General features: G+C 38.1%; 6 protein-coding genes, 1 long non-coding RNA gene and 1 pseudogene across 24 annotated transcripts; 6 read left to right on the forward strand and 2 right to left on the reverse strand.

Annotated features, from left to right (window-relative positions):
- The first annotated feature begins 165 nt into the window (after positions 1-165).
- LOC104742690 (uncharacterized) lies at positions 166-6191 on the forward strand. Of its 9 annotated transcripts, none has more exons than XM_087485380.1 (16): positions 166-571; positions 1230-1879; positions 2417-2546; positions 2634-2835; positions 2989-3075; positions 3156-3215; positions 3291-3377; positions 3736-3807; positions 3897-3952; positions 4250-4335; positions 4755-4845; positions 4928-5085; positions 5203-5294; positions 5556-5636; positions 5724-5797; positions 5895-6191. In XM_087485380.1, the coding sequence occupies exons 2-16, from the start codon at positions 1318-1320 to the stop codon at positions 5968-5970; spliced, it is 1914 nt and encodes a 637-aa protein (XP_087341506.1). In that variant the 5' UTR covers positions 166-571; positions 1230-1317; the 3' UTR covers positions 5971-6191. The 9 variants fall into 9 exon arrangements, 5 of the variants coding, with proteins under 5 accessions (XP_087341506.1, XP_087341505.1, XP_087341508.1 ...); XR_015580438.1 differs by having other exon boundaries at positions 192-576; positions 3749-3807; XR_015580436.1 differs by having other exon boundaries at positions 241-571; positions 3749-3807.
- Positions 6169-8679, reverse strand: LOC104742689 (uncharacterized). Its single transcript, XM_010463708.2, has 11 exons — positions 8537-8679; positions 8329-8394; positions 8178-8245; positions 7886-7919; positions 7728-7797; positions 7588-7645; positions 7232-7360; positions 7021-7112; positions 6821-6899; positions 6650-6731; positions 6169-6560 (listed from the first exon to the last, which is right to left on the reverse strand). The coding sequence occupies exons 1-11, from the start codon at positions 8541-8543 to the stop codon at positions 6487-6489; spliced, it is 759 nt and encodes a 252-aa protein (XP_010462010.1). The 5' UTR covers positions 8544-8679; the 3' UTR covers positions 6169-6486.
- Positions 8680-8681: 2 nt separating this feature from the next.
- Positions 8682-11161, forward strand: LOC104742688 (syntaxin-81). 3 transcript variants are annotated; one of them, XM_010463707.2, is made up of 7 exons: positions 8682-9012; positions 9211-9294; positions 9429-9533; positions 9816-9959; positions 10063-10314; positions 10401-10532; positions 10903-11161. In XM_010463707.2, the coding sequence occupies exons 1-7, from the start codon at positions 8935-8937 to the stop codon at positions 11044-11046; spliced, it is 939 nt and encodes a 312-aa protein (XP_010462009.1). In that variant the 5' UTR covers positions 8682-8934; the 3' UTR covers positions 11047-11161. The 3 variants fall into 3 exon arrangements, with proteins under 3 accessions (XP_010462009.1, XP_087341510.1, XP_087341511.1); XM_087485384.1 differs by having other exon boundaries at positions 8871-9012; positions 9816-9979; XM_087485385.1 differs by having other exon boundaries at positions 8871-9012; positions 9816-9976.
- Positions 10905-14896, forward strand: LOC104758493 (uncharacterized protein At1g51745). Of its 4 annotated transcripts, none has more exons than XM_010481373.3 (4): positions 10905-11606; positions 11766-12100; positions 12202-13196; positions 13641-14896. In XM_010481373.3, exons 2-4 carry the CDS (start codon positions 11907-11909, stop codon positions 14384-14386), a joined length of 1935 nt encoding a protein of 644 aa, XP_010479675.2. In that variant the 5' UTR covers positions 10905-11606; positions 11766-11906; the 3' UTR covers positions 14387-14896. The 4 variants fall into 4 exon arrangements, with proteins under 4 accessions (XP_010479675.2, XP_010479676.2, XP_087341503.1 ...); XM_010481374.3 differs by having other exon boundaries at positions 11137-11606; positions 11774-12100; XM_087485377.1 differs by having other exon boundaries at positions 11137-11606; positions 11774-12100; positions 13644-14896.
- Positions 14897-15303: 407 nt separating this feature from the next.
- LOC104744062 (putative F-box/kelch-repeat protein At3g46050) lies at positions 15304-15898 on the forward strand. Its single transcript, XM_010465087.1, has 2 exons — positions 15304-15415; positions 15504-15898. The coding sequence occupies exons 1-2, from the start codon at positions 15304-15306 to the stop codon at positions 15896-15898; spliced, it is 507 nt and encodes a 168-aa protein (XP_010463389.1).
- Positions 15899-16381: 483 nt separating this feature from the next.
- Positions 16382-17559, forward strand: LOC104744063 (putative F-box/kelch-repeat protein At5g03000 pseudogene; annotated as a pseudogene).
- A 1098-nt stretch (positions 17560-18657) lies between these two features.
- LOC147928839 (uncharacterized) lies at positions 18658-20344 on the forward strand. The gene is made up of 2 exons (XR_015580440.1): positions 18658-18773; positions 19294-20344. It is a non-coding gene; the product is annotated as an uncharacterized LOC147928839 (long non-coding RNA).
- On the reverse strand, positions 19114-23792 carry LOC104744065 (proline-rich receptor-like protein kinase PERK15). Of its 5 annotated transcripts, XM_087485373.1 has the most exons (17): positions 23643-23792; positions 23373-23532; positions 23215-23280; positions 22897-23055; positions 22304-22797; positions 22072-22213; positions 21900-21971; positions 21744-21815; positions 21573-21653; positions 21071-21246; positions 20629-20988; positions 20468-20554; positions 20297-20367; positions 20144-20220; positions 19906-20056; positions 19662-19823; positions 19114-19563 (listed from the first exon to the last, which is right to left on the reverse strand). In XM_087485373.1, the coding sequence occupies exons 1-17, from the start codon at positions 23701-23703 to the stop codon at positions 19321-19323; spliced, it is 2634 nt and encodes an 877-aa protein (XP_087341499.1). In that variant the 5' UTR covers positions 23704-23792; the 3' UTR covers positions 19114-19320. The 5 variants fall into 5 exon arrangements, with proteins under 5 accessions (XP_087341499.1, XP_087341498.1, XP_087341501.1 ...); XM_087485372.1 differs by having other exon boundaries at positions 22897-23280; XM_087485375.1 differs by lacking the exons at positions 22897-23055; positions 23215-23280; positions 23373-23532; positions 23643-23792 and having other exon boundaries at positions 22304-22639; positions 22722-22830.
- Between the last annotated feature and the right edge of the window lie 520 nt (positions 23793-24312).

Consider the following 24312-nt stretch of genomic DNA (forward strand, 5'->3'; position numbering starts at 1 on the left):
AACATTGTTTTAATTTTATTAATTTTTAGTTTTGGAACATTTGAAAATATGTATTAATTGTGGTAGAAAAACTCAAAATGATGATATTTTTGTCAGTTCACCTTTTACTTTTGTGTGTTTCTTCCCCATTTAATTTTACAATAACCTTTTTGTAAACTAGAAAATATATAACTTTTTTTTTGAATTGATTATTGGTGGATGGGTGATGAAAATTAAAAAGGTCACAGAAGATGTTTAATTAACCACAATTAGATTAAAAACCCCTTAAGTAGAGTAGTAGTAGACCTTTTAGAAGTTCTTACTTCTTACGCATTCACCTTTTGGTTGATTTGGGATTTTCTCATTTTTGTTGGCTTCTTCTTCTGCAACAAATCGCTTTGGTCGATTTATCTTTATCCCCCCCGGCTCAAAGCTCCCAACTTCTTCAGAATCCGGCGAAGATATAATTTTTATCAACAAGTTCTTCGAGCAGCAGAGAGCTATGTCTCTTTTAAAGTCTCTTTAGCGACAATTGCCTTTCGTGGGGTTTCTCTTTTTTTTTATCGGCGACCCGTCGCTACAGGCAAAAAAAGTAAAGTTACGATATTTTTTTTCTTTTTTATTTGGTTTTCTTCAGTTTATCTTTTTTTTTTCATGGACTTGACGAAATTATCTGCTAAAGTGAGCAAGTTTTTTTTTTTTTTTTTTCTCACTGTTTTGATGTTTCCAACTTATGTCTAGATGAGCTTTATTGAATTTTTGTGAAAGATGTTAGATTTGATCACTGTTTCAACTGCTGCGGCTTTTTAGGTATCCATAAGAGTTTCGTTGATTCAAGTCATTTGAGTTTGGGAAATGATTTTAGGACTTGGTTCTTATATTTCAATCGGCGCTGTATAGTGTTAAAGTATGGGTCTCTTTGATGTTTGGATGATTCACTAGTGAGATAATATCAGTTCATTTTCCTCCGAATTGTGTTCACAAGCTTAGAGGAATGACTTGCGTTTTGTTGGTGGATGATTTCAAAGCGTTTTCTGAGATTTTGTCTGGATCTAATTTCTTTGAGGCCTCTCTAGTTTGTGCATTTCTTGGTAGGTGAAGTCTAGTATATGCCATTGGTATGTGCTGAGAAACTGAAATGTGGATGGTGGTTTCTTGTATAAGCAAAGTGCATTTTTTTTAGTAATCTAAACTATATTTTTTTGGGTTTTTTTTCTAATTGTGGACTGTTTATCTCTGTTGCGCACTAGGTTCGGGCGTTTGTACCAAGTGTAGGATACAGTTGCTGTTAGTCAGCAAAAGAGAAGCTTAAGGTGGGGGTTAAAACTGTGATGCTGAATGTTTGGACCAACAGGTGGGTTGGGGATGAATCCCTCAATGGATGATATGAACTTAATCCAGCAGGCACAAAGGCATCAGCTTGTTGTAAGTAATCTTGGCGAAGAAATTGATTTGGAAATTGGACCTGGAGATGATGACGCTGCTTTTGCTAACAATTCATTAATTGGCGGGCCTCCACGGGACCCCTCTACTGGGGAGCATGATGAAACGAAGCATATGGTTTTGGTATCTGACCTGCCCGGTGAGGATCAGGATATGTCAAAGGGTCAACCGGTGAAGAGAAAGAAAAAAGTTGTCAAACGGTGGAGAGAGGAATGGGCTGACACGTACAAGTGGGCTTATGTCGATATGAAGGATGGAACAGCTAGGATATTTTGTTCTATTTGCAGAGAGTATGGTAGAAAACATCGAAGAAATCCTTACGGTAATGAAGGAAGTAGAAACATGCAGATGAGTGCATTAGAAGAACACAACAATAGTTTACTACACAAAGAAGCTCTGCGTCTCCAAACGGCTTCCAAAGAAAAGATTGTTGTTGACAAGCCCATTTATGTGAAGAGTAAGTTATTTACATTATTGGTTCAAGTCAATGATCTCCTTTTCTATGTAGTGAGTCAAGATAATTTGCAACTCCTTGTGTTCCATCTAACCAACTTTCACTGAACTATCTTTGAACTTTCTCTTGTCTACTTTTCGTAAATATATTTGTATATCCAGTTTTAGTGAAATTTACAGCTTTAAGTGATGAAATGAAGCAAGTCGTAATAGGAAGTATTTTACTAACAAATGCTTAGATGCAGTTAGTTTCGCGAAAGAGAGAAAGTTGTAAATTCTATTTTTTTTGTTAAACTTGTGAACTTGTAAATTCTTGGTATGTCTGCTTTCTTTCCATAAGGCTCAGGTTTATATTCTTCTGATTAGGATAGAGATCGTATTATTCTTTTTTATTTAAAAATATGAAAGAAAAATGTTGACTCCTTGGTTTTCTGTTTCTGGTCTTGCTACATTTGATCTTTGTGTCTCTGTATGGCATGGCTAGTGTCTTTCTTTGCTTATTCTTTTGTTAACTGTTTGCCACTTTTCCCTCTCAATGAAGCTCTTATGTCAAAAAGTGCTGGTTCAATTGTTGAGGGTGCCCTGAAACGAGATCCTAATGAGATTGAATTTGTTCAATCTGTACAAGAATCTGTGCATGCTCTAGAGCGGGTAATTGCAAAAAATTCTCAGTAAGTAGCAGTTTGCTTCTCATCTTTGTAACGTAGTTTTCAGGAAACCGCATCAAAATCACAGTGTTCCATTCTTATTTATTTCAGTTATGTCAATATTATGGAGCGGCTACTAGAACCTGAACGTATGATAGTTTTTCGAGTTCCATGGATTGATGATCGTGGTGAAACACATGTAAACCGTGGCTTTAGAGTTCAGTTCAATCAAGCACTGGGTCCATGTAGGGGAGGTATCCGATTTCATCCATCCATGAACTTAAGCATTGCCAAATTTCTTGGCTTTCAGCAGGTACTGTGAAATCTTTCAATTATCTTTAAGCTGGTTTCTCTTATATTTCCCCTTATTTTCTGTTTGCCATTTTCCTTTTTCTTTTCCCTGGTGGCCACCTTAACTGTTCTTTTGCGTCATTTTGGACTGTAATTTGTTTGTAATCCTTTGCAGACGTTGAAAAATGCTCTGTCACCATATAAACTGGGAGGGGCATCTGGTGGAAGCGACTTTGATCCTAAAGGCAAAAGTGACAATGAGGTGACATCTTCGCCCCTTACAGTTTTCCCTGCGAATGATCTTTTAAAGGTGTTCTGATATGTTGCTTTGTAACATCGCAGATTATGAGATTTTGCCAAAGTTTCATGAATGAGATGTACAGATACATGGGTCCTGACAAAGTAAGTAGAATGGTTATTCCCCTTTAGCAAGTATATCTTTTCTGCAATGGTTTTTAAATATATTATATACTGTAGGATCTTCCATCAGAGGAGGTCGGTGTTGGTACTCGGGAAATGGGATATCTTTTCGGACAATACAGACGACTTGCTGGTCAGTTTCAGGTACTGGAAGTCAGCGGACGCTGAAGCTTTTTTTTTTCATGATATTTTCTTTTGCCTTTTCTTCCTGGAAACAGAATGGCAGTAGACTTATAAATTTGGTTCGTATTCCTAATAGGTCATTTCGTATCAAGTTAGTTTTGTGTTTTGTTTTATCCTTTTTGGGAGTAAAGTTTGTGATTTTTGAGGGAAGAATATCTCTACTAATATTTGTATTCATTCTCTCACATACTGGACCGTTTCAGCGCTAAATGTCCTCGGCGGTGCTATTTACTGTACTCATTTATTTGCATTAGTTTTTGCTGTTCGGAGAGAATAAAGAGTTTTGGTTGTTATATCTTTGTGTCAATTACTTATGCAGGGAAGTTTTACAGGACCGAGGATATATTGGGCTGCTTCTAGCCTCAGAACTGAAGCTAGTGGCTATGGTGTGGTAAGGATAGTTTTATTTGATAATATGTAGAACACACTGTTAACATGTCATGACTCTGTATGAACTAAAACTCATTTGGATTCTTTCAGGTGTACTTTGCACGACTTATGCTTGCAGATATGAATAAGGAAATCAAGGGACTAAGGTTTCATTCTTGATCATTTTAAAAATGTGTTAGTACTAATGTTTTGGATCTCTGAGTTGTCAAAAAAAAAACGAAGTTTTGGATCGCTGAGTTTATCTAGTCAGTAAGATACTTTTTGCTTTCGTATTCCTCTTGCAACACTTTTTTAGTTGTTGCTCATTATTCTGTCAGTTCTAAAAGGTCGTAGGAAAACTAGTCCTTTCTGAATGTTTGGCTTCTCACATAACACTGAAGCTGTGTGACTTGTGTATACTTTTGTGACTCTCATCTTTTGAAACCATATACTCTTTATATTAGATGTGTCGTGAGCGGTTGCGGGAAGATTGCGATGCATGTTGTAGAGAAGCTAATTGCTTGTGGAGCCCATCCGGTTACAGTTTCAGGTTATCCACTCATCCTATCATTCTAGATTTGAAGCAACTCAAGTGTGTATTTTTTCTGCCTTTTTTGTTGTTTTTACCATCTTTAAGGTGGCTCATAGTTGAGCTAAGAGTTGATTTAAGCCCCGGTCTGCCAGATGAACGGTCAGACGTTGATTATATGTATTGGTGTCTTCTTCTAGGCCAATGCTTAGAGGTCTTGAATTGAATGTCTAATTATTGCCAATGGATCTTGATTAGTTAGGCCAATGTAAGAAGTTACCTCAGCAGTCTGTGAATTGTGCTGCTAAAGAGTTACTGAGTTAGCATTCTGCGAAAATGATTTCTGTTTTTTTTTGTTTTGCAATTGAATTCCATAGACAGAAAGCAGCTGATGGAGTTGATTTAGGGCACTGATTTTTGCTGATACAAACTTTTTACAGATTCAAAAGGATATTTGGTGGACGATGACGGATTTGATTATATGAAACTTGCATTCTTGAGAGATATAAAATCCCAACAGAGAAGTTTGAGGTATTAATCGTCCTAGAATACCATGGTATTTGTCACTTGGCTAAAATGATAGATCCCAACGATACATGTGTCTGTTATGCAGAGATTATTCCAAGACGTATGCAAGGGCGAAATACTTTGATGAACTAAAGCCTTGGAATGAAAGGTGTGATGTAGCATTTCCTTGTGCTTCTCAGAATGAAGTTGATCAAGCAGATGCCATTAATCTGGTCAATGCAGGCTGCCGCTTACTGGTAGAAGGTAAAGATTTTTTATATCAAACAAATATTTTAGGGCCTTTCGTTTTGTATTTAAGTTTGTTTATTTTGCTGTTCTTTTGTTATCTTATTCTAAACAGTATGGATGTGCTTTGTGCAGGCTCAAACATGCCATGTACAGCTGAAGCAGTCGATGTTTTCAGAAAGGCGAGTGTTCTGATTGCTCCTGCCATTGCTGCTGGAGCTGGTGGAGTGAGTTTCTTCATTTGACATCAATACTATATCTTAACCTTTTCGTAATTAATCTTCCCATCATTGAATTACAACACTAAGGCATAGGAGAGGAATTGCTGCTCTCATAAAATAATGTGTAGGAGTGTGGTCTTACTGAGAGTGCTAGAGCTGTATCAGTTTCTTTTTTATTTATTGTATATTGGGAAGATGGACCCAAAGCACATAAATTTTTCTAAGATTTTATAAAAGGTGGTAGCTAAATGTATAATTTTGTTGAAGGTTGCTGCTGGTGAAATTGAAGTACTCCGTGAATCTAATTCAATGCAATGGTCAGCAGAAGATTTTGAGTCTAGATTACAGGTAACAAATCACTCGCATTTCTTTCAAAATTTTGTAGCTTTGGCCTGTGATAACTTCCTATTAAGGTAACTGCTCTGATATTGACAGGAAGCACTAAAGCAGACTTATGAAAAAGCTCTTAAAGCAGCAAATGATTTTGGCTATCAGAAAGAAAGCCCTGAGTAAGTTCTCCTCTCCATAAGCCAACAGTCAATGTACTATGATGGTCTAAGCGATTGCAATCCTTAATTGTTTTTTCATCTTGGGTTTTAATGACAGGGCACTTCTACATGGAGCAACAATTGCAGCATTTTTAAATATAGCTCAAGCCATGACTGACCAAGGTTGTGTCTAGCTAAATAGGCCCTGCATAGTACCGGCAGGAGTTCTGTCTTAAAAACCTAATGGAGGAGTAACATTGGACTCTGTGTAACATATTAGGTCCAATCTATATCATAATTTAGATATATATACTCTGATAGGAATGCTATTTTTATTTAAACAGCCATAGTACGTTCACTATGATTATTTGACTTGCAAAAATGGAAGATAATAGCTTTAACAAGGGTTTCGAAATGATAACTATTTGTCTTTTAACAGGACTTTGCTTTGAGCTGATTCTAAAAAGAAAAACTACAAAATCAGTGGCATTCTCTCTTAAAGTGTTCTATAAATGAACAAACGGTGAGGGTAAATTATAGATTTAAGACAAATGGTAATTCTCAGGATACTCTTGAGTGGATCAAAACTCGGAAAAAACTGAGGATATGGAGATTAAACGCTTTTCAATGCAAGGTCAGTATCTTGCATCATGATCTCTATCCAGAAAAGAGCTTCAGTAATCAGGATATCAGGCTTGTTCTTAGCTTCATCATGTCCGTGAAGAGGGAGCGGAAGAATCGGATTTCTCCGCCAAATAGTGCTCAAGCATGTCTTCTTCATCATCTGTATCAAATAATCCGAGGCAGTACTTGAGAAAAATTACTGGCTTTGTGGGAAAATCGCGTGTAAAGCAAAAAGAAAGATCATTTCACCTTCAAAGTCTTCGTCTTCAAAGTCGATGTCTTCTTCATCTTCCTCCTCAGATTCTTGATCAGCAGTGACCACCGTTCCTCTCTAAAGATGACAGAGTAAACAACAATAGTATTTGTTGAGATAATGAAATTCTAACAAGAATCCGATCATAAAACAGGAATGAGAAATACCGCTCGGCCACTTTCAAACCACTGTCTTCCTGTAAGCTTCTTCTCCTTATTAACCGTAAGAGCAGAATCCGGCATCAGCCTTGGAAGTTAATTCACGGCCAGAGATAAAAAAATTAAGAACTCAGGCGGTTAATGAAAATGCCTGTTAATTGGTATATAAGAGTACGAAAACAAGATAATCCAGGAAAAGTTTTACTCACTTGGCTCGCTCAAGTGCAAGCTCGGCCTCAAATCTCTCTCTCCATGCCAAAAACGTCTCCAGCGTAACAGGTTCTCCATGAGGGACAATTACCTGCAAAGAGAAATTTAGACAGGAAAACGGAACAAAAGAAGAAAGCAGACACAAATCATGAAAGCCCAACGTGGTTAATTGCAGCTTATACATCTGATATACTGAGCAGACAACCATACCTCATCCTCTTTAGCAGCTTCTTCTTCGGCAAGGTCAGCTGCATCATCTTGCCCATAGTGTTCACACAACCAGTCCTTTGCTGATGAGACCAGTGTATAGATCATGGCCATACCAAGATTTTCAGATGCCTGTGGAAAATAGCTTTGTGTTGAGTCATGCAATACAGAGTAGAAACAACATCATGAACCTTTTAATTCCAGAGAAGAACCAGTAATCGAAAAGAAAATCGTATTAATTTTCTTGCTAAGCTATTCAGAAAGTCTGATTAAGGGAAATCATTGACTAGAGACCTTCCAGTCTTACACTCTATGTATAAAGGATTATAAGAAGCCATAAAGTTGTAAGAATATATTACCTCTTGTTCAAGCTTCTCTTTCAAGATGGTGAGGTCACTAACATGGATCCCTCGAATACTAGAAGAATACTCTACCCACATGAGTGTCATTATTGTATATCTAATTTAGCTTGAAAAAAAAAGGTTAAACCAAGAATTACCTTTTAACATCCAAAAGAGGAGCCTCGTCCGGGTAATTTTCTGTGTGTGAGAAAACCAAAGCCAGCTGAACTGCAAGACAAATGTGGGAGCTATAAGACTGAGGAAGTACAGGAGAGGCATATGATACAACAAGAATTTTTCGTCAAAGAGTAGTAACCTGGTGGGATAGCTGACTCCTCCAGATCATCATCCTATGAAGACAAAAGAAGAAGAAGCAGAGGATCAGGAGAATAGCAAATTGCCAAATCAGAAGAGATTTCAGTTGACATTTGCTACACTTCTAAGTTGTAACACAAACTTTTCACAAATCACATACAGCTTCTCTTGGTAAACAGCCAAAAGAAACTAAACGGGACACTGGATAATCTACTTCCAAGAAACAAGTTGCAGAAAAGAAACAAGTAATTAAGGAAGTGAAGAAGAAAAGAGATATGAATGGTGTTCTCTACCTGAGGAATCACTGTAATCTGAAAGCATCGATTCGAAGTATTAAGCCCACTCTCACTAGAATGGATTTCTGATACAATACAGTTGTTAAGAATTCAATCAATGCTCTCTCATCACCTCAATGATGAACATACAAATAGAAAAAAATCCTACCTTTAAACTCATCCATAAGTATAGCTTCAAGAGCTTCAATCTCCATATCCTGTTCCTGCTTATACTCTACAGGATACACAAGACCCGTTAACTTCTCAAATCGAAATCGAGATCAATCGGAATCCATTTACTCTCCAATGATAAGCTTTGATTCTGTGGTAAAACGAAGAAATTATGAAACTTTAAGAAGGGAATTGATCGAACTCACCCGTCATGGTGACACCTTTGTCGTGAAAGCTTTGAGATTGTCTGAATATCGAACTCCACTGTGAGTCGCCTCGTGACCAAGAGCGACGTTAACGAGAGAGAGAGAGAGAGAGATAAACCTAAAGGAGAGAACTTTACAATCCCCCAAACGGTGTCGCTTAACTCTTTATTCACTTTTTTTTTTGCGACAAAATTGAACCAAAAAAAAAAGGCAAGCCCTTTCTCTCTCTCTTCTCTTCTCTTCTCCTCTCCTCTCCTCTCCGATCTTCTCTGTGACCCTCGTCGTCTATTTCGCCATCTGTGAATCTAAAGAGACTGTGATTCTAAAGCTATTGACTGCTTGGTTGATTGATTGATAAGGAAGAAGCATTGATCTCTGATCTGAATTTTGTGTACAAGATGTCGAGATTTAGAGACAGAACCGAGGATTTCAAGGATTCTGTTCGGAAAGCTGCTGTTTCGATTGGTTATAATGAGGTGCGCGAGTCACTTTCCCATCTTAATTGTCGTTCGATCGAAGCTATTTTGTTAAAAAGATGTTTTTTTTTTTTTTTTGCATCTCAATTTTGATCATTCTCTAGGGTTTCCAGGGTTTTGTGTTGTTGTTGTTGTTGTGTTTCTAGATCGTGTTCGTTGACATTTGATCTGATTCGTTTGTCTTAATGTGTGATTTAGTCTAAAGTGGCAGCGACAATGGCGTCTTTTATTATACATAAGCCAAAGGAGAGATTGCCGTTCACTAGAGCTGCTTTCAAAACGGTAAACTTTTAGCGATTCACCCAATTTGGAAATTTGTTTGTTCTATTTTGACCCGATTTGCATGTTGCAGTTTTATCCAAAGATTTTGTGTGTGTGTGGTGTTGCTGCTAACTTGTCGATGTTGGTTGATTTAGCTGGAAAGCATCAGGGAGTTGGATCAGTTTATGTTGAAGCATCGAAAGGATTATGTTGATATGCACCGGACTACAGAACAGGAAAAGGATAGTATTGAACAAGAAGTAAGTAATCTTTCCCTTGTAATATTATCTGATTACATGAAGTTGCTATGGTTGAGATTTAGCATATGGAACTATTGTAATCGTACTAAATGTAGCATCTCACATTGCGAAAACTCAGGAAGATGAATTTTTTATTATCTTAGATAGCGATGATTTTACTATATTCGTACACTGAGGAACTTGAATATAACATTCTTATATCTCATGTGTTGTTTGATGGAGAGTTCTATGTCTACTTATGTGTGGTGTAATATCTGCAAACTCTCTCTCTCTCTCCTGCAGACTACTCTTTTTATAAAAACTTGCAAAGAACAGATCGATATTCTCAAAAACAGTATAAGAAATGAAGAAGCAAACTCCAAAGGATGGCTTGGCCTCCCTGCAGATAACTTCAATGCTGATACTATAGCACACAAACATGGAGTGGTATGATATGCACCAATGTAGTAAGCTAGCTTTGTTATTTTTTTTTCGTTTCACTCAAAGTATCTAGACGTGAAGAAGTAATGATAATTTTTTTTGTTTGCAGGTTTTGATTTTGAGTGAGAAACTTCATTCAGTCACTGCCCAGTTTGATCAGCTTAGAGCTACTCGTTTCCAAGACATTATTAACAGAGCTACGCCGAGAAGAAAACCTAAGAGGATCGTGAAGGAAGCTAATCCAATTAACACGACTCTGGCAAATTCGGAGTCCATAGAACCTGATGAAATTCAGGCCCAACCTCGTAGAGTACAACAACAACAACAACAACTTCTAGACGATGAGACACAAGCCCTTCAGGTAACAAGGCAGTTCTACATGGTCTTTGAAAACTTGCATGAGTTTTGTAGATATGCTAAATTTTGAAATTTGTAATTTGTTTGCAGGTAGAGCTAAGTAATCTTTTAGATGGTGCTAGGCAGACAGAGACTAAGATGGTGGAGATGTCTGCGTTAAACCACTTGATGGCAACTCATGTTCTGCAACAAGCCCAACAGATAGAGGTTCTTTATGACCAGGTTAGGACTTATAAACTTCTCTCAAGCTCTCATGTCGACGCACTGTTTTATAAACTTCTTTACTCATAGTACCTCTCTTTGCTAGCTAAAATTTGAATGCTATCATATTCACCTAAAGTAGTAGGTTTAGAGACAGGAAAGAAACTTTGTATTGGTCCAATTTGAATTTCTCTTCACTTTAGTGGTAGGAAATGGACTATTATTGTTTTCAGCTATCTGAAGTTCCTAAAACCCCATTTGGATGTTTCAATGTCTCAATACCATTCCCAGTACTTTAGTTTATCTGTTTGTGTGGTTTTCTCTTTGTGTTTGTTGTGTATGTGTGTGCCTTGTGGCCCGTTTCCTCACTCAGCTTGACACTAAAATGCAGGCGGTTGAGGCAACAAAGAACGTGGAGCTTGGAAACAAAGAGCTTTCTCAAGCAATCCAACGTAACACCAGCAGCAGAACCTTTCTCTTGCTGTTTTTCTTCGTCCTTACTTTCTCCGTCTTGTTCTTGGATTGGTACAGTTAAAGAAACCATTTTCCAACAACAAACCTCATACAGTTTGTGTAGATTTTGATTATTGTTAACTAACGATAAATTATTTGAAAATTTGGAAAGAGGTGGTTCAATGTTAAAACAAAAAGTTACGAGACTTTGGAAGGAGCTTTGATCGAACTCAAGTCTCATTTATTACCAAATTTGACACCTTTGAGATCAGATGTCTGAATATAGAACTCACAGTTGCCTCGTGGCCAAAGGAGCGACGTAACGAGAGAGATAACCTAAAAAGGAGTGGACAAAAAAGATCCCAAAACGGTGTCGTGTGCTACTGTACTTGAGAGTCTCTCACCTTGGATGTGCTTTTTGACCTCCTCTTCTCTTTCAGTCTCTCTCTCTCTCTCTCCATCCAAAACAATCCCTTTCTCTCTCATCTCCTCTCTTCTCTTCTCTCTGTCTTCCTCTATTCATTAAACCGCCGGAGCAAAAACCCTTTTCTCACAACCCAAAGAGAAATGCGGTCCTAATGCTATATTGATTCATAGAACAGATAGAGAAACATTCCGACGCCGCAAGAGTATCAAGAAGAGGTATCTGGATCTCTGCTTCTTCTCAGATCTCTCTTTCTCAAGACTCTTTTCAACCAACTTACCTAATTCTTTTGAAATCGCCAGTTCTTGGTTGCATGTTGTGTCTTTTAAGTTTTTTTTTCTTTTCTTTTCTTTTCCTCTGATTTTTGTTGGTTGCAGCCTTGCAGGATTCAAGAAGAGGCATTCTTTTGTCTAGTGAGAGAGAGAGTCACTTCATTGCGATTTTCAAATTATAAAAAGTTTTGATTTTTAGGTCATTTTCGAAAGTTCATTTTTTTTTTCTGGTGCTTCGTGTGTGTAATGGAGAGTAATGATGACCAAAACTTGGAGGCGATTAATGCGTCGGTTGGAAGATTGGTATGGGTTCGCCGCCGTAACGGTTCTTGGTGGCCCGGACAGACCTTGGTTCATGACCAAGTTTCTGACAACAACTCTTTGGTTTCTCCAAAAGTTGGCACTCCAATAAAGCTTCTAGGTCGTGATGATGTTAGCGTGTCAGTGTACTCTTTTCTCTTGTCTTTTCCGCAATCTCTCATTCTCTTTACCCTTAGTTTTGCCTTTTATGCCTTAAAGTGTTCTTCTTTTATGACTCCAGGGATTGGTATATTCTTGAAAATTCCAAGACGGTGAAGGCGTTTCGTTGTGGAGAGTATGATTCTTGCATTGAGAAGGCAAAGGCTGCTGCAGCAGCGAGCTCTGCTAATAAAAAAGCTGCCAAGTGTACTCGCCGAGAAGATGCTATTAACAATGCTCTCGAGATTGAGAATTCACATCTTGCAAAAGAAGATCATCCAGGAGATAATCTGTGTAGTTCATCTGGTGAGGAAGATTCTAAAAGGTGTCTTTCTGGCAAAGAGGATGAGGATTTGGGATCCTCTGATGCAGGAGAGGCTGAAGACGAATTGGATTCAGTGCCAGAGCAATTGCAATCCAGTATGTCTTCCCAAGAAATGAATAATGTTGGAGTTTCCAAGGTGCAGCCGAGGAGAAGGAGAACACCAAATGACTCGGAAGATGATGGGACTGAAGGAGTCAAGCGAATGAGAGGGCTTGAGGATATTGGGAAAGAACAGGTTGGTGCTATCATCGAGCATAGGCAAGAAATGGGTTTGATCTGTGCTGCAGGCCACAGTGATTCAGTGTCGAATGGAAATATCATTGCCAATGGGGGCAAGGTATGCTCCCCGACATCACTTAAAAGAAAAAGGGCACAAGTCATAATTGCTCATGAGTACTCTAAAAGAAAAAACCGACGCCGGCAATTGACAAAGGTGTTAGAGAGTACAGCTATGGTCTCTGTCCCTGTTACCTGTGACCAGCTTGTCACTTTGGATTGTCAAGGGACTTATGACACCAAAGTATCCGGAATGAAGTCTGTTGAATCAATGAAAAGTGTATCTGTTGTAATCAACAATAACTCAGACAGCACCGGGATTTCATGTGAGGATGCTTATGAAAATGTTGTTGGAGCCTCCCATAACAACAAGGCAAAAGACAGTGAGATTTCTAGCATTTCTGTTTCGGCAGATGATGATTCTTCTGACAGATTATTTGACGTTCCGTTAATTGGAGAAGAGAAACACTCAGAAGGTATAAGTGGCTAAACCTCTCTTAAGTGTTTGTACATGTTTTGGTTCATCTAATTGCAAGAGTCTGCATATTGCCTCTTCTGTAGTAGTAAAGAAAGAAAAGCTTGCTTTTGTCGTCTATTTTGTCACATGATAGATTAAAGAGTAATATGACCATTTTCTATAGAAGTCGCCTGGTGAAAACTATATAGCTTTGGTGTTTCCTAATGTCTGACTTGTTTTATAGCTAGATGATTTATGTATATTTTTGGCAGTGACTTGTTTTATGACTCAATTGCTTCTGCATTCATTATCTGCTGCTAGTATTGTGTGTTTCTCCACCTTTGTAGGATCCAATGGGTTGATCTCTTAGATCTAATTTAGTGTTTGCTTTTATCATTTGCCTCTCTTTTGGGTTTTGAACAATGTCGTTTATGCTGACATCCATTGTTATTTATTTTTCCAGCAGCTTGTAGAATCTCCTCACCAAGGAGAGTCCTTGTTACTGATTTAACAAGGAGGCGTGGTCAGAGTAGTCACGATGTGGTTATTAAGAATGAGGGAAGTAATGGATGTGCTTCTACAAGTCCACCAGTTTCAGAACCTGTCATCTCAAATTTGAACGGGGTTGAGACTAGCACTTCTAAGTGGCAGCTAAAAGGAAAGAGGAACTCGAGGCAGATGAGTAAGAAACAAGAAGCGAGAAGAACTGTTTACGGAGAAGAAGCTAATAAAAATAGTTCTATGCCTCATTCTGGGCTGTACGAGGTGAACATTGAGGTAAAAGAAAACTACAAGAAACCCCGTAATGTTCCGCTGGTGTCTCGTATGAGTGAATTGAATGGTAAAGCTATTGTTGGGCATCCTTTAACTGTTGAAATCTTGAAAGAAGGCTACTGCAACGGTGCGGTATTGTCACAAGTTGTTGTGAAGACGAAGCCATTGTCTAAAAAGAATGGCAAGAAGAGACGTGGTTCTTCATGGAATACAAAGAAGAAATCGTCTTCCCAATCGATAAAGACAAGGCGGCTCTCTACTCTAACGAGCCAGAGGTTGACGGAAAAAATCAAGAAGCAGGCGACCGGGAAGGCAAAGGAAACAGTTGTAGCTTGTATACCGCTGAAAGTAGTTTTTAGTAGGATAAACGAAGTGCTGAAAGGCTCAGCAAGACAAACGCAACACCGAGCATTGCCATCTGCAGCCAAAACGTGAAAAGAGAGAAGAGAGTCTTTTGCCTGGCTTTTTTACATTCTTTTGTTTTCCTGTCATCGAATCTGCCTGAGTTTTGATGCATTAGCTGAGATGAAAATAGGCCTGCTTTAGGAGAAGCTTGATGGGTTTTGCTGTTTTGGGTTTAGAGAGAGACTTTTGTAGCCACTTTTGTAGCCTTGCAGAGACAGATAAGCTGTGACTAGTGAGCAAATGTAAATATATCAGTAGTTAGTTAGTGGTTGAGATGTAAAACGGGCTTCAGATTAGGTGGAAGGGATGAGATTGCTGCTTAGAAAGAATTGCTTGTTTCAGGTAACTCAAATTGTTTGTTTTTTTTCTTTTCTTTTTCTTTGTACTCTTAGATTCTCTTGTCAAGAAAAGAAGATTGTCTTTTTCTTTTCTTGCTGTGTTTGTAATTCTGTTTCAGAAAATTCACCAGATCTTTGAACCCTTAAAAGACCTGACATAATCTTAATAAAATTGTCTGGTGACGACGTTCAGACTTTTCAATTCAGTCTTGGTAGTATATTTCAGTCTTGCTTGCTTATACAGTCAGTATTAGAGTATCTCTATATCAAAACCCAATCCAATTATTTTTTTCTTTGTTTTCATGTGAATATACTGTTTTTCATCACCAATGTCAATGTCAAAACGAAATTAACAATATGGATGAATGAATAATATGCAACAATATATGGGTTTAGCAGTATAATCTTTAGTTATATATATCTTAACTAAGAAACTAAAAGTATAATTTAGCATCCCACACGAGGCCGCATGGGAATAAAAGAGAGTAACCTATGTGTCTGCTTAGGCGTGGGTAAAGTACAAATCTAGTTCCCAGTGGTTCACGCTTGCACCAATCCCCAAACATGAGAAGTTGACGGCATGATATATGTGTTTGGAGGCTCTATGATATGCACAACAATATCGAGGATTGGGAGAGGTTTATGACTCTAAGTCACAAACTTGGGAGCCAAGTATTGCCCACAGCACTAGATTTCACTGTTCAAATGAGTGTGATTCCAGGTAAGTTGGTAGCGGGCGGCAAATTAAGTTTACGCCATTGATGATGATGGCTACAGTATTCGCTTGATGAGTGATTACTGCTTTGTAGAGATAGACAACATGGGGGGCCAAACACGTGTTTCCCAAGGGATGTTATTTTGGTATGATCCAGAGGGGATTATGGGGTGGACTAGGGTTAAGGGGCTTAAGGGATCACTTGAAGAACGGCTACCGAAATTGACTGAAGATACTAAGTTGTCAAATTCCTACGGAGGAAGAAATGAACTGACAGTTTGGTGGGAGACACCGGTGGTCTCTTACAGTAGATGTAGCAGTTGTAGTAAGGATCATAAAGCACAGATTCGGTGTGAAGAGATTTCTTTTGAGTGGCGCGGTTTAGGAGAGCTTTGGGGATTTGTTGAATGGTCTAAGATTGTGTCAACTTTGGGTAGATTGGGCTCTCCTTCCCATTTTCTTTTGCACTCTGTTATTGTGACTTACTGATCATTTTCCTTTAGTATTGAGATAGATATTTTAGGATTTTAAAATGAATGATTCTTGTTTCTTATACAAGATTTTTCTTTGAGTGTTCTCGATTTTGTACTGCTACAACTTGTCAACCTCCTCCTTGAATGAAGATAGGTAAAATGTAGTGTGGGTGGCCGCTGTTTGGGTCGAAAGGCTAAAGCATTGGTTGGTGCAACTAGGGTTGTGAGTACACGTATCTTTTTAATTTTCCAAGTAGAGGAGGCCAATGCTCATGGGTGGGACAGAGCATTATAGAGCATGAGAAGGTATTTCATAAACTTGTTTTTCCTGCTGTATCAGGTTTTATATAGTGTAATATGGAGAGGTAATTGTCCAAACCCAATGAAAAGAAAAAGATTTATATAAAAATGGTAAAGTGCTTAAATATTTCTTTAATAATCAAAACAACAAAGGTATAGTATATAAATAAGAAGGGTACGTAAACCCTAAACTCAGAAAAGCAAGAGTCTCATAAAACAATGAGTGAGGAGAAAGAAAAACCCTAAATCAAAAAGAGGGAGAAGGAGGAAGAAAGCGATGAAGAAGAAATCATCAGAGATACCTCCACCTGTTCCGACGACGTCGCTCTCTTCGTTGCCGTACGACCTCATTCTCAACTGTTTGGCTCGTGTGTCGAGATACCATCATCCATTTTTATCCATGGTCTCCAAGGATTTCAGATCTCTCATAGCTTCCCCTGATCTTGAGGCCACACGATCCCGCATGGGGATAACAGAGACTTACCTATGTGTCTGCTTACCCCAGTGTGTCTGCTCACGCTGGCGTCAGTGTGGTTTCCACGAACACGAAGACCGTTATTGCTGGTTAACACTTGCACCAATCCCCAAACAAGAGAAATTGGTACCCATCACTTCGTTTTCGTATCTCTATCCTAAATACTCAACTCTTCTCTCCATTGGTTCAGAGATTTACAAGACCGGTCTAACAGAACAAGGGCGTAGAGTCCCTGAGATGCGTGTACCTCGAGAAGATCCAGCCGTTGATGTAATTAACGGTAAGATATATGTGATTGGAGGCAATAAGTCCAGTAATATTAAAGATTGGGGAGAGGTTTATGACCCAAATTAAAGACTCATACTTGGGAGCCAGTATTGCCCACAACACTTGATCTCGCTAGTCAAATGAGTGTGGTTCCTGGTAAATTGGTAATGGGTGGCAAAGTTTACAGCATTGGTGATGGCTATAAGCTTAGCTTGATGGAGAATTTTTGCTTGGTAAAGGTAGACAACATGTTGTGCCAGACGTGGGTTGAGATTGGGAAGTTATTTTGGAATGATCCAAAGGAAAATTTGGGTGGGACTAGGGTTAAGGGACTTGACAAACTGCCGGAATTTAGCTATCTAAGACATCTTACGTGTTCCTCATCCGCAAATTCCGATCAAGGAAGAAGAAGAGTGACAGTTTGGTGGGAGAAGGTGATGGTGTCTTGCGGTCGAAGTCGCTTTTGTCATAAGGAATGTAAGACAGATATTTGGTGTGCAGAGATTTCGTTTAAGAGACTAGATGGTCTAGGAGACCTTTGGGGATATGTTGAATGGTTTAAGATTGTGTTCACTTTACACACATGTCACGCTCCTTCCTATTTCCTTATGAATTCTGTTATTGTGACTTGTTGATCTATGGAATTTTGTTTTAGTTTTGAGAGGATTTTAGAATTATCTTACAACATTTTGAGCATTATCTTAAGAGATACAAAACGTAGTGTGATTAGTCATTTAAAAGATGCATTAAAAACAGAACTAGAAGCACTCTTGGAATGATCATCTTTTAAATGACTAAAATTAAAAGATGATCATTCCAAGAGTGTTTTTAGTTCTGTTTTTTTTTTCTAATATCATTCCAAGAGTGCTTCTAATTATGTTTTTCTAACAACTGCTTTTAGTTCTAAAAACAAAAAGTTGTATATATATCATGCAAAAATAATATTAGAGACAAGATCATACTAAACACATCTGCTTGACTGCTTGTAATCAATAACTTTTGCTTCTCAACAGAACGAAGAGGTCATAAATACAAGTGCTTTTCCCACCTATGTTGTTATAAAGTCTTGCTAATAGCTCCGCAACTGTTTCACCAGCTATGAGGAGGATTACATAAACGGAAACCTTGAAAAGCCACTTGTATTTTTGACCATATATATCCCTTCTGTTGAATCTTCCCTTCATGTAATCCTCATCATAGCTGGTGAAACAGTTGCTGAGCCGTTAGCAAAATTTTATTACAACAAAGGTGGGGAAAGCATTTGTATTTGCGACCTCTCTTGAATCTTCTAACCTCACTCACATAGAGATTAGTCTCTCTATCTCTCTCTACTTCTCTTTTCACTCTTAGATTTGTCTAAGTGAAGAGCAAGAAGCTTAGACCGATAAACTTTAATCTTCTACATTTTTATTAATCGGATCCAATGAAGGATGCTTTTACAACATCTCACATACACATTACTTACTGTAGTTTCTCTCACTAACCACACACATGCTTTAGATCTTACTACTAGTTTAAGACTTAGTTTTACAAGCCACACTAATAACAACTCTTAACTATTCAACCTACTTCTTACTAGGGTCTAGGTACTTGCACACCACCATAATTCCCACGGCTGGGCCTCAACTGGATTCATCAAGCAACACACTTACTATTTGGTTTGGGCCCTTAACAACACAACAGGCTCAAGAACAACGAAAGCTTATTTTCTCTGGTTGACCTTTGTCCACGTTGACTCCGCTTCTTCTTCTTCACGTGAGCCAATCTTTCTTACGACACTTTTTCTTCTTCCTTGATTGTGTCGCCTGCTTCATCTTGTTCTGCTCATTGAAGCTTTCTCTTGCTACAGGTTCAACTTCAACAGAACTTATTAGAGGATTATAACATTTTTGACTTTTGAGCATTATTTTAAGAGTAACTAAAACGAATCGATGATTTAATGTGATTATTTTTAGAGCTTTTAATCGAAAAGTCTTGCCTCCTAATGTAAATTTATGTTTTCGTTTCAATTCTATCGATTTATCTTGTTTTGATTAAGTTCAGGACTATCTTTGTTGCTATTAGAAAGAGAGTTTTCTTGTTTCTTTTATATAATTAAGCAAGCCGGTAGTCGTCGTCTTTTATCTCCAATTAGCTAGAGGCAGGATTGGTCCATTACCCGATAACAAATGTAACTTAGTCGTCATCCCTTTCTTAATTGGCATAACGATCGATTAAAGGAAAGAAAGGGGCATAAATTGATTGATAAACATATAAAAAATACTGTAGGGTTATTTTAATTAAACGACTTTTTAACTGATCGAGCCCTCTGTTTTGTCTTGGAGTCTCTTCTTCTTCTTCTTCACGGAACTTATCTGTTTTCTCGCCAGGTATGAGGGTCTGCTAGCTGCGTTACGTCATCCTTCGTTGATGCTAGAGGAGCTTGATGGTTCTAAGTCCTGACCATTTTCGCTCGTCAAACCGCTGCTACCAAATGTCTGGCTTTCAAGTGCCATTTTCTTGAATTTCTTCAAATCCTCTCTGTATTGTGTTGAGCAGTAATCCGAGCTCCCGTCTAAGCTGTAACCAGTGCTGTCTTCTGAAGCAACTCCTTCGGTTATGTCAGCTAGAGAAATGTTGCCTTCAAATGCTCGAACAATCTGCAATGACCCCAAGTCACAAAGTCTTAGGCTTTTGTCCTAAATATATTTTTGCCGAAAGGAAGTTTCAGTTTGATATATATATATATATACAGTACCTGGGTCATTGTTGGACGGCGTTTCGGTGCATGGCGGACGCTAGCAGCAGCGCAAGCAACCACTCTCGTCATTTCGATGACATCAAAGTCATTCTCTAATCGCGGGTCAACAAAACCGTTGAAGTTGCCATCCTTTAGACCTTTTGCCATCAGAGGTTTCGCCTAGAGCAGTTCCAGAAACTTAGAAGCTTAATAAAAACATTGAGGGTTGGTGCTAAGGCGAAACACAAAAATAATAACTAACCCAATCAACGATGCTATCATCATCGGAGAAAGCCCTTGATTTATCATAAGGTCGGCGCCCCGTTATCAATTCGATAAGCACCACTCCGAACGAGAAGACATCTGCTTTGTCTGTGAGTTTCCCAGAAGAGGCATATTCAGGGGCCAAGTAGCTGCATCTCACAAGAAACAAGTTTTAAAGATTGTTGGTTTGGTTATCAACTTATGGTTATGGTTGAATATAGAAAGGGCATTCATACCCGAATGATCCCATAACCCGAGTGGAAACATGGGTTTCATTGTCTGAACAAGACTTGGCGAGTCCAAAATCTGCTATCTGATGCACAAGGTTCAACATGACTAGTTAGTTGTGGAGTTTAAATTTATAGAGCTTTTACAAGTTCAAATAATACCTTTGACTCATAGCTATTGTCAATCAAAATATTGGCAGCTTTTATGTCGCGGTGTATTGTTTTAGGGGTACCTGATAAACATGGCAAAAGAAAAAACCAAATACTCATTATTGACGCTAAAAATTCCCAAAAAAAAAAAAAAAATGTTCGATGACAAAGAACATTACTAACAGTCATCATGCAAGTATGACAGTCCTTTAGCTGAACCCAAGGCAATCTTCATCCTTTTTGCCCATTCCATTACGGGTGCCTCTTTGTCTGCATATATGTATAAGAGTGTTAATTCACACACACATAGTCACAAACCATTAATATATCGCAAGGACTTATACCATGAAGATGAAATTCCAGAGTCTTATTAGGCACAAACTCGTAAACAAGCAGTCTTTGAGATCCGGTTATGCAATAACCAAGGAGAGAAACAAGATGTCTGTGATGAACTCTACTAATGATCTCTACCTCCGCTAGAAACTCTTGTTCGCCTTGTCTGCTTCCAGCTTTAAGTTGTTTAACCGCAATCTCAGTTCCATCGGAAAGAACTCCTCTGTGAACATAACCAAACCCACCTTGTCCAATGAGGTTGGTGCTTGAAAAGTTACCAGTTGCTTGAGCCAAGTCTTCGAGTGTGAACACGTTGTTGTCTGCATTGTCTGAGAAGCTACTTTGATCCAATTGCTTATTTTCTGCAAAATCTAAATTAAAAGATTACTAGCTAGCTAGTTGTTGAAGATTGTGGACGTACGTAATTTCTAAGTATTAGGACTACATGCATACCTGAACTGGGATGTCTATCGGCTTTCCTTTTCCTCTTGTAGATAACTATAATGACGGCTGCAATGAGTAAGATTAAAAAGAGTGCTGTTGCAATAGATGCAATAACAATATTTGTCTTCTTCTTGCTTGTGGTGGCGCATGAAGGAGAGGAACATAGCCCGGGAAATTCGTCCACGCTAGAGTTTTCACCAACAAAAAGTTTAATTAGAAAGTTGGAAGATTTTATTGTGTCAAAAACAGAACACCTCTGTTTTATTTTTTCTTGAAGACAAGTGAAGTGGGTGAACTGTGCGAGTGAGAGAGAGAGAAATTGAAAATCTCAAAGGTATGAACTTGTAAATTTTTTTTGGTGTTTTTACTTTCTTGCATTATAATTCCATAGCATGAAAGAGCTCAAGAGGTTAATTAAGAGAGATCAATTTCGTACGCATCTAAAACAAACATTCAGGTCCTCGACTATATTAGCTAAAGATCTGAAACTAATGCACAATTACAGTATTACCTTAGTGTAACCAATCCTTTTTCTGCTCTATCAAGGAGACGTCTAGGTATCGAACCATTTAGTTCATTGCTTGATAGATTTCTGCACGATTCAGAGTTTTCAACATGTTAGATTTTTTTTTTCTGTGTAAAGAAGAAATTTCAGATTTTTGTGACTTAAGTCTAAACTTACATGAATTTTAACGACTCCATATCAGCCAAAAACTCTGGGACCGAACCAGTGAGATTGTTGTTTGACAAATCACTGCCAGAAAACAAATCCAGACCCATCAGCATATATTTGAATTTAAATCAGAACATGAGCTTATGGGTGGCTAGTATTACTTACAGGACTTCTAATTTTGTCAGGTTTGATAACGACTCTGGTATCTCCCCGATTAGGCCGCTGGCCGTCAAGTTCCTGTTTAAAAATCAAAATAAGACCAATCAAACAAAAAAACAAAAAAAAAAAACATTAATTGGACCTATAAAAAGCAGTTGAGAAGCAATTATATACTTACAAATTCACGATCCTAGGTTGATTGTTGTGTTTATAGTTGCAGTCAAGACCTTTCCACATGTATTCATGTGGCACACAGGGATCTCCTTCCCAATCTATCTTCTTCTTACCGCACCTAGACTTGATTCTAAGTATTGCATCAACTGAAAAGTTATGTAAGTGAATTTATTAGTGTTTCATCAATAAAACAAGTCACAAAAGTTAATTATTTAGTTAGATAGTCTACTAATAACCTTCTTTAGTATCAGTTTCTTGTTCCTCAAATGATTTCACGAGGTAGATTTCTATGGCGTTCAGAAGAGGCGGCAGTGTGGAATGCAAGGTCCTTTCAATCGAAAAAGCGTACTCTCCTTTGGCATTAGGACCGACTTCCTGATCAATTATTTGGGAGAGAGTGTAAAGTCTTCCAGGCGTAACGGTACTGGCAACAAGTCTTCCGTTGTACTTGATATTGAACTCTCTCGTTTCATCAGGTTTGAGATCTTGGATCTCAGCAAAGTGCATGCAAACGTAGAATTCTGAAGCCGGATCCACTCTGGCTAGCGAAATGTTCATAGGAGCGTCCGGGTCTGTTGGAACAGAGGCCGTGATCATAGCAGTCACTGGCGGCTTGTAGGAATTGTAGACACCTGCACTGTTATGAGTACTAACCTGCGACCAATTTTCCGAGTTGTAAGGCATCCAAATGCGATCAAAGATATCAGCTCCATAGTCATTTGCTCTGTACCTGGAAAAAAAGAAAAAAAAAAAAAAAAAAAAGAAGAATAGGGAACTAGATAGTACTCGTTCGTTTCAGAAATTTACATGAGATTTGAAAGTAAAAAACCTCAAGGGTTGGTTAGAGATTGAGCCAAGGTCTGCTCGCCAGTAAGTCTGCAAGGATAATCCAGATGAAGTTTTGTAGGCTTTGGTGTCGAGTTTACGCAGCTCTAAACCGGTGATGAATGGCGTTGATTCCCCTGTCTTGACCAGACAGACTTGTAACCTGTCAGTGGTCAGAAGGTGAATTATCTCAAAAACAATTTCTTCTGTCTCGTTGGCGGTTGACACCGTGGTCCATGGGTTAACCCCGAGGTGGATCTCGAACCGCTTAGTAGAGTCGTTGTCAAAACCTCCGTGTAAGAAAGTTGTTCTAATTAGATACCTTTCTCCAGTGGCCAAATTAAACGTGTAACAGTTTCTCAAACCCCTTGAGAAACTCCGGGAGTACCTTGCATAACAAGTATAGATAATTCGTTTTAAAATAACGAGAGGTTTACGTTGAATATTATTTGCGAATGTTCTGATCTATATATATATTACCAGTGTTTTTGCTCTGTTTTGCTCTGGTACAACGCTTTAATCTTGCTCCCGACACCAGTAGATATGAACTCGGCGTCGGAACTGTAACTAATGCCTGTTTCTTTGTCTTTAAACTTGGTTCCTGTTGGAGAACCACATGATAGACTGGTAAAATTTGTACCTGAGAAAGTAAAACAAAAAAAAAATCATCAGCAAGATACCTTTTGGAAAACTAATTAAACCGACTCGGGGATTTACTAGTTTTAAAAGTAAACTGATTTTTCTTTGTACCTGAGAAAACTCGTGGCAGACTTATGAGAAGACAAATGGTAATTAGTACCGTTGCTCCCATAGTTTTTTTTTTACAAACAAAAATATATGAATAGAGAAGAGAGTGAGGATGCAGATTTATATTTTATTCGGTTGCTCAGCCTTTTGTTTAGTTTTTTTTTTTTTTTTTTGTTATTATATAGGGAGGATAGAAGAATAAGGTTAGATGAAAGGTTAGATGAAACGTTTATCAGCAAAAAAAGTCATATAAATCACGCCATGTGGGATGTGCCTATTAGCCTATATATTAATGAGCTCTTCTTCGTTTTTTCTTTCAAACTAGGTTTAGTTCAACTTTTTTTTTCTATATGTATGTGTAGGTATACAGAAAAACATGATGGCTGTTTTTGCTTTTATTAGTTTACAAATTTATTTCTTTTGTTAAAGATTATTAGTTTACAAATTACAATGTCACTACTTTTTAAGTCATGTTATGGATGGACCTTTATTATGATCTGGCTACCGAAATTATAATAACAAGATTTCAACATACATTTATTTTATTCGATCAAAGCTCACCAATAAACGAAAACTAAAAACAACTCTAACTTGCATTCAGATAAAAACAATCTAAAAAAAATAATCAAAATAACAACGAAGAGGAACATAGTACAACTAAGACTGACTGAAC

Source organism: Camelina sativa, chromosome 14 (genome assembly GCF_030686135.1).
Source record: "Camelina sativa cultivar CO46 ecotype springtype chromosome 14, ASM3068613v1".
In the NCBI taxonomy this organism is placed as follows: domain Eukaryota; kingdom Viridiplantae; phylum Streptophyta; class Magnoliopsida; order Brassicales; family Brassicaceae; genus Camelina; species Camelina sativa.

What these genes read in the sequence shown, in the direction of transcription:
- LOC104742690 (XM_087485380.1), top strand. Translation starts at nt 1,318, where the DNA reads ATGTTTGGACCAACAGGTGGGTTGGGGATGAATCCCTCAATGGATGAT. An exon ending in GTAATTGCAAAAAATTCTCA is followed by an intron (nt 2,547 to 2,633) that starts GTAAGTAGCAGT and finishes TATTTATTTCAG; the next exon opens with TTATGTCAATATTATGGAGC. An exon ending in ATTTTGAGTCTAGATTACAG is followed by an intron (nt 5,637 to 5,723) that starts GTAACAAATCAC and finishes TGATATTGACAG; the next exon opens with GAAGCACTAAAGCAGACTTA.
- LOC104744062 (XM_010465087.1), top strand. Translation starts at nt 15,304, where the DNA reads ATGCACAACAATATCGAGGATTGGGAGAGGTTTATGACTCTAAGTCAC. An exon ending in TCAAATGAGTGTGATTCCAG is followed by an intron (nt 15,416 to 15,503) that starts GTAAGTTGGTAG and finishes ACTGCTTTGTAG; the next exon opens with AGATAGACAACATGGGGGGC.
- LOC104742689 (XM_010463708.2), bottom strand. An exon ending in AGATTACAGTGATTCCTCAG is followed by an intron (nt 7,920 to 8,177) that starts GTAGAGAACACC and finishes TTGTCTTCATAG; the next exon opens with GATGATGATCTGGAGGAGTC. An exon ending in CCTCTTTTGGATGTTAAAAG is followed by an intron (nt 7,646 to 7,727) that starts GTAATTCTTGGT and finishes GTATTCTTCTAG; the next exon opens with TATTCGAGGGATCCATGTTA.
- LOC104758493 (XM_010481373.3), top strand. Translation starts at nt 11,907, where the DNA reads ATGGAGAGTAATGATGACCAAAACTTGGAGGCGATTAATGCGTCGGTT. An exon ending in GGTCGTGATGATGTTAGCGT is followed by an intron (nt 12,101 to 12,201) that starts GTCAGTGTACTC and finishes TTATGACTCCAG; the next exon opens with GGATTGGTATATTCTTGAAA. An exon ending in AGAAGAGAAACACTCAGAAG is followed by an intron (nt 13,197 to 13,640) that starts GTATAAGTGGCT and finishes TTATTTTTCCAG; the next exon opens with CAGCTTGTAGAATCTCCTCA.
- LOC104744065 (XM_087485372.1), bottom strand. Translation starts at nt 23,703, where the DNA reads ATGGGAGCAACGGTACTAATTACCATTTGTCTTCTCATAAGTCTGCCA. An exon ending in AGAAACTGATACTAAAGAAG is followed by an intron (nt 22,214 to 22,303) that starts GTTATTAGTAGA and finishes ATAACTTTTCAG; the next exon opens with TTGATGCAATACTTAGAATC. An exon ending in TCTGGAATTTCATCTTCATG is followed by an intron (nt 20,555 to 20,628) that starts GTATAAGTCCTT and finishes ACATATATGCAG; the next exon opens with ACAAAGAGGCACCCGTAATG.
- LOC104742688 (XM_010463707.2), top strand. Translation starts at nt 8,935, where the DNA reads ATGTCGAGATTTAGAGACAGAACCGAGGATTTCAAGGATTCTGTTCGG. An exon ending in TTTCGATTGGTTATAATGAG is followed by an intron (nt 9,013 to 9,210) that starts GTGCGCGAGTCA and finishes TGTGTGATTTAG; the next exon opens with TCTAAAGTGGCAGCGACAAT. An exon ending in CTAGAGCTGCTTTCAAAACG is followed by an intron (nt 9,295 to 9,428) that starts GTAAACTTTTAG and finishes TGGTTGATTTAG; the next exon opens with CTGGAAAGCATCAGGGAGTT.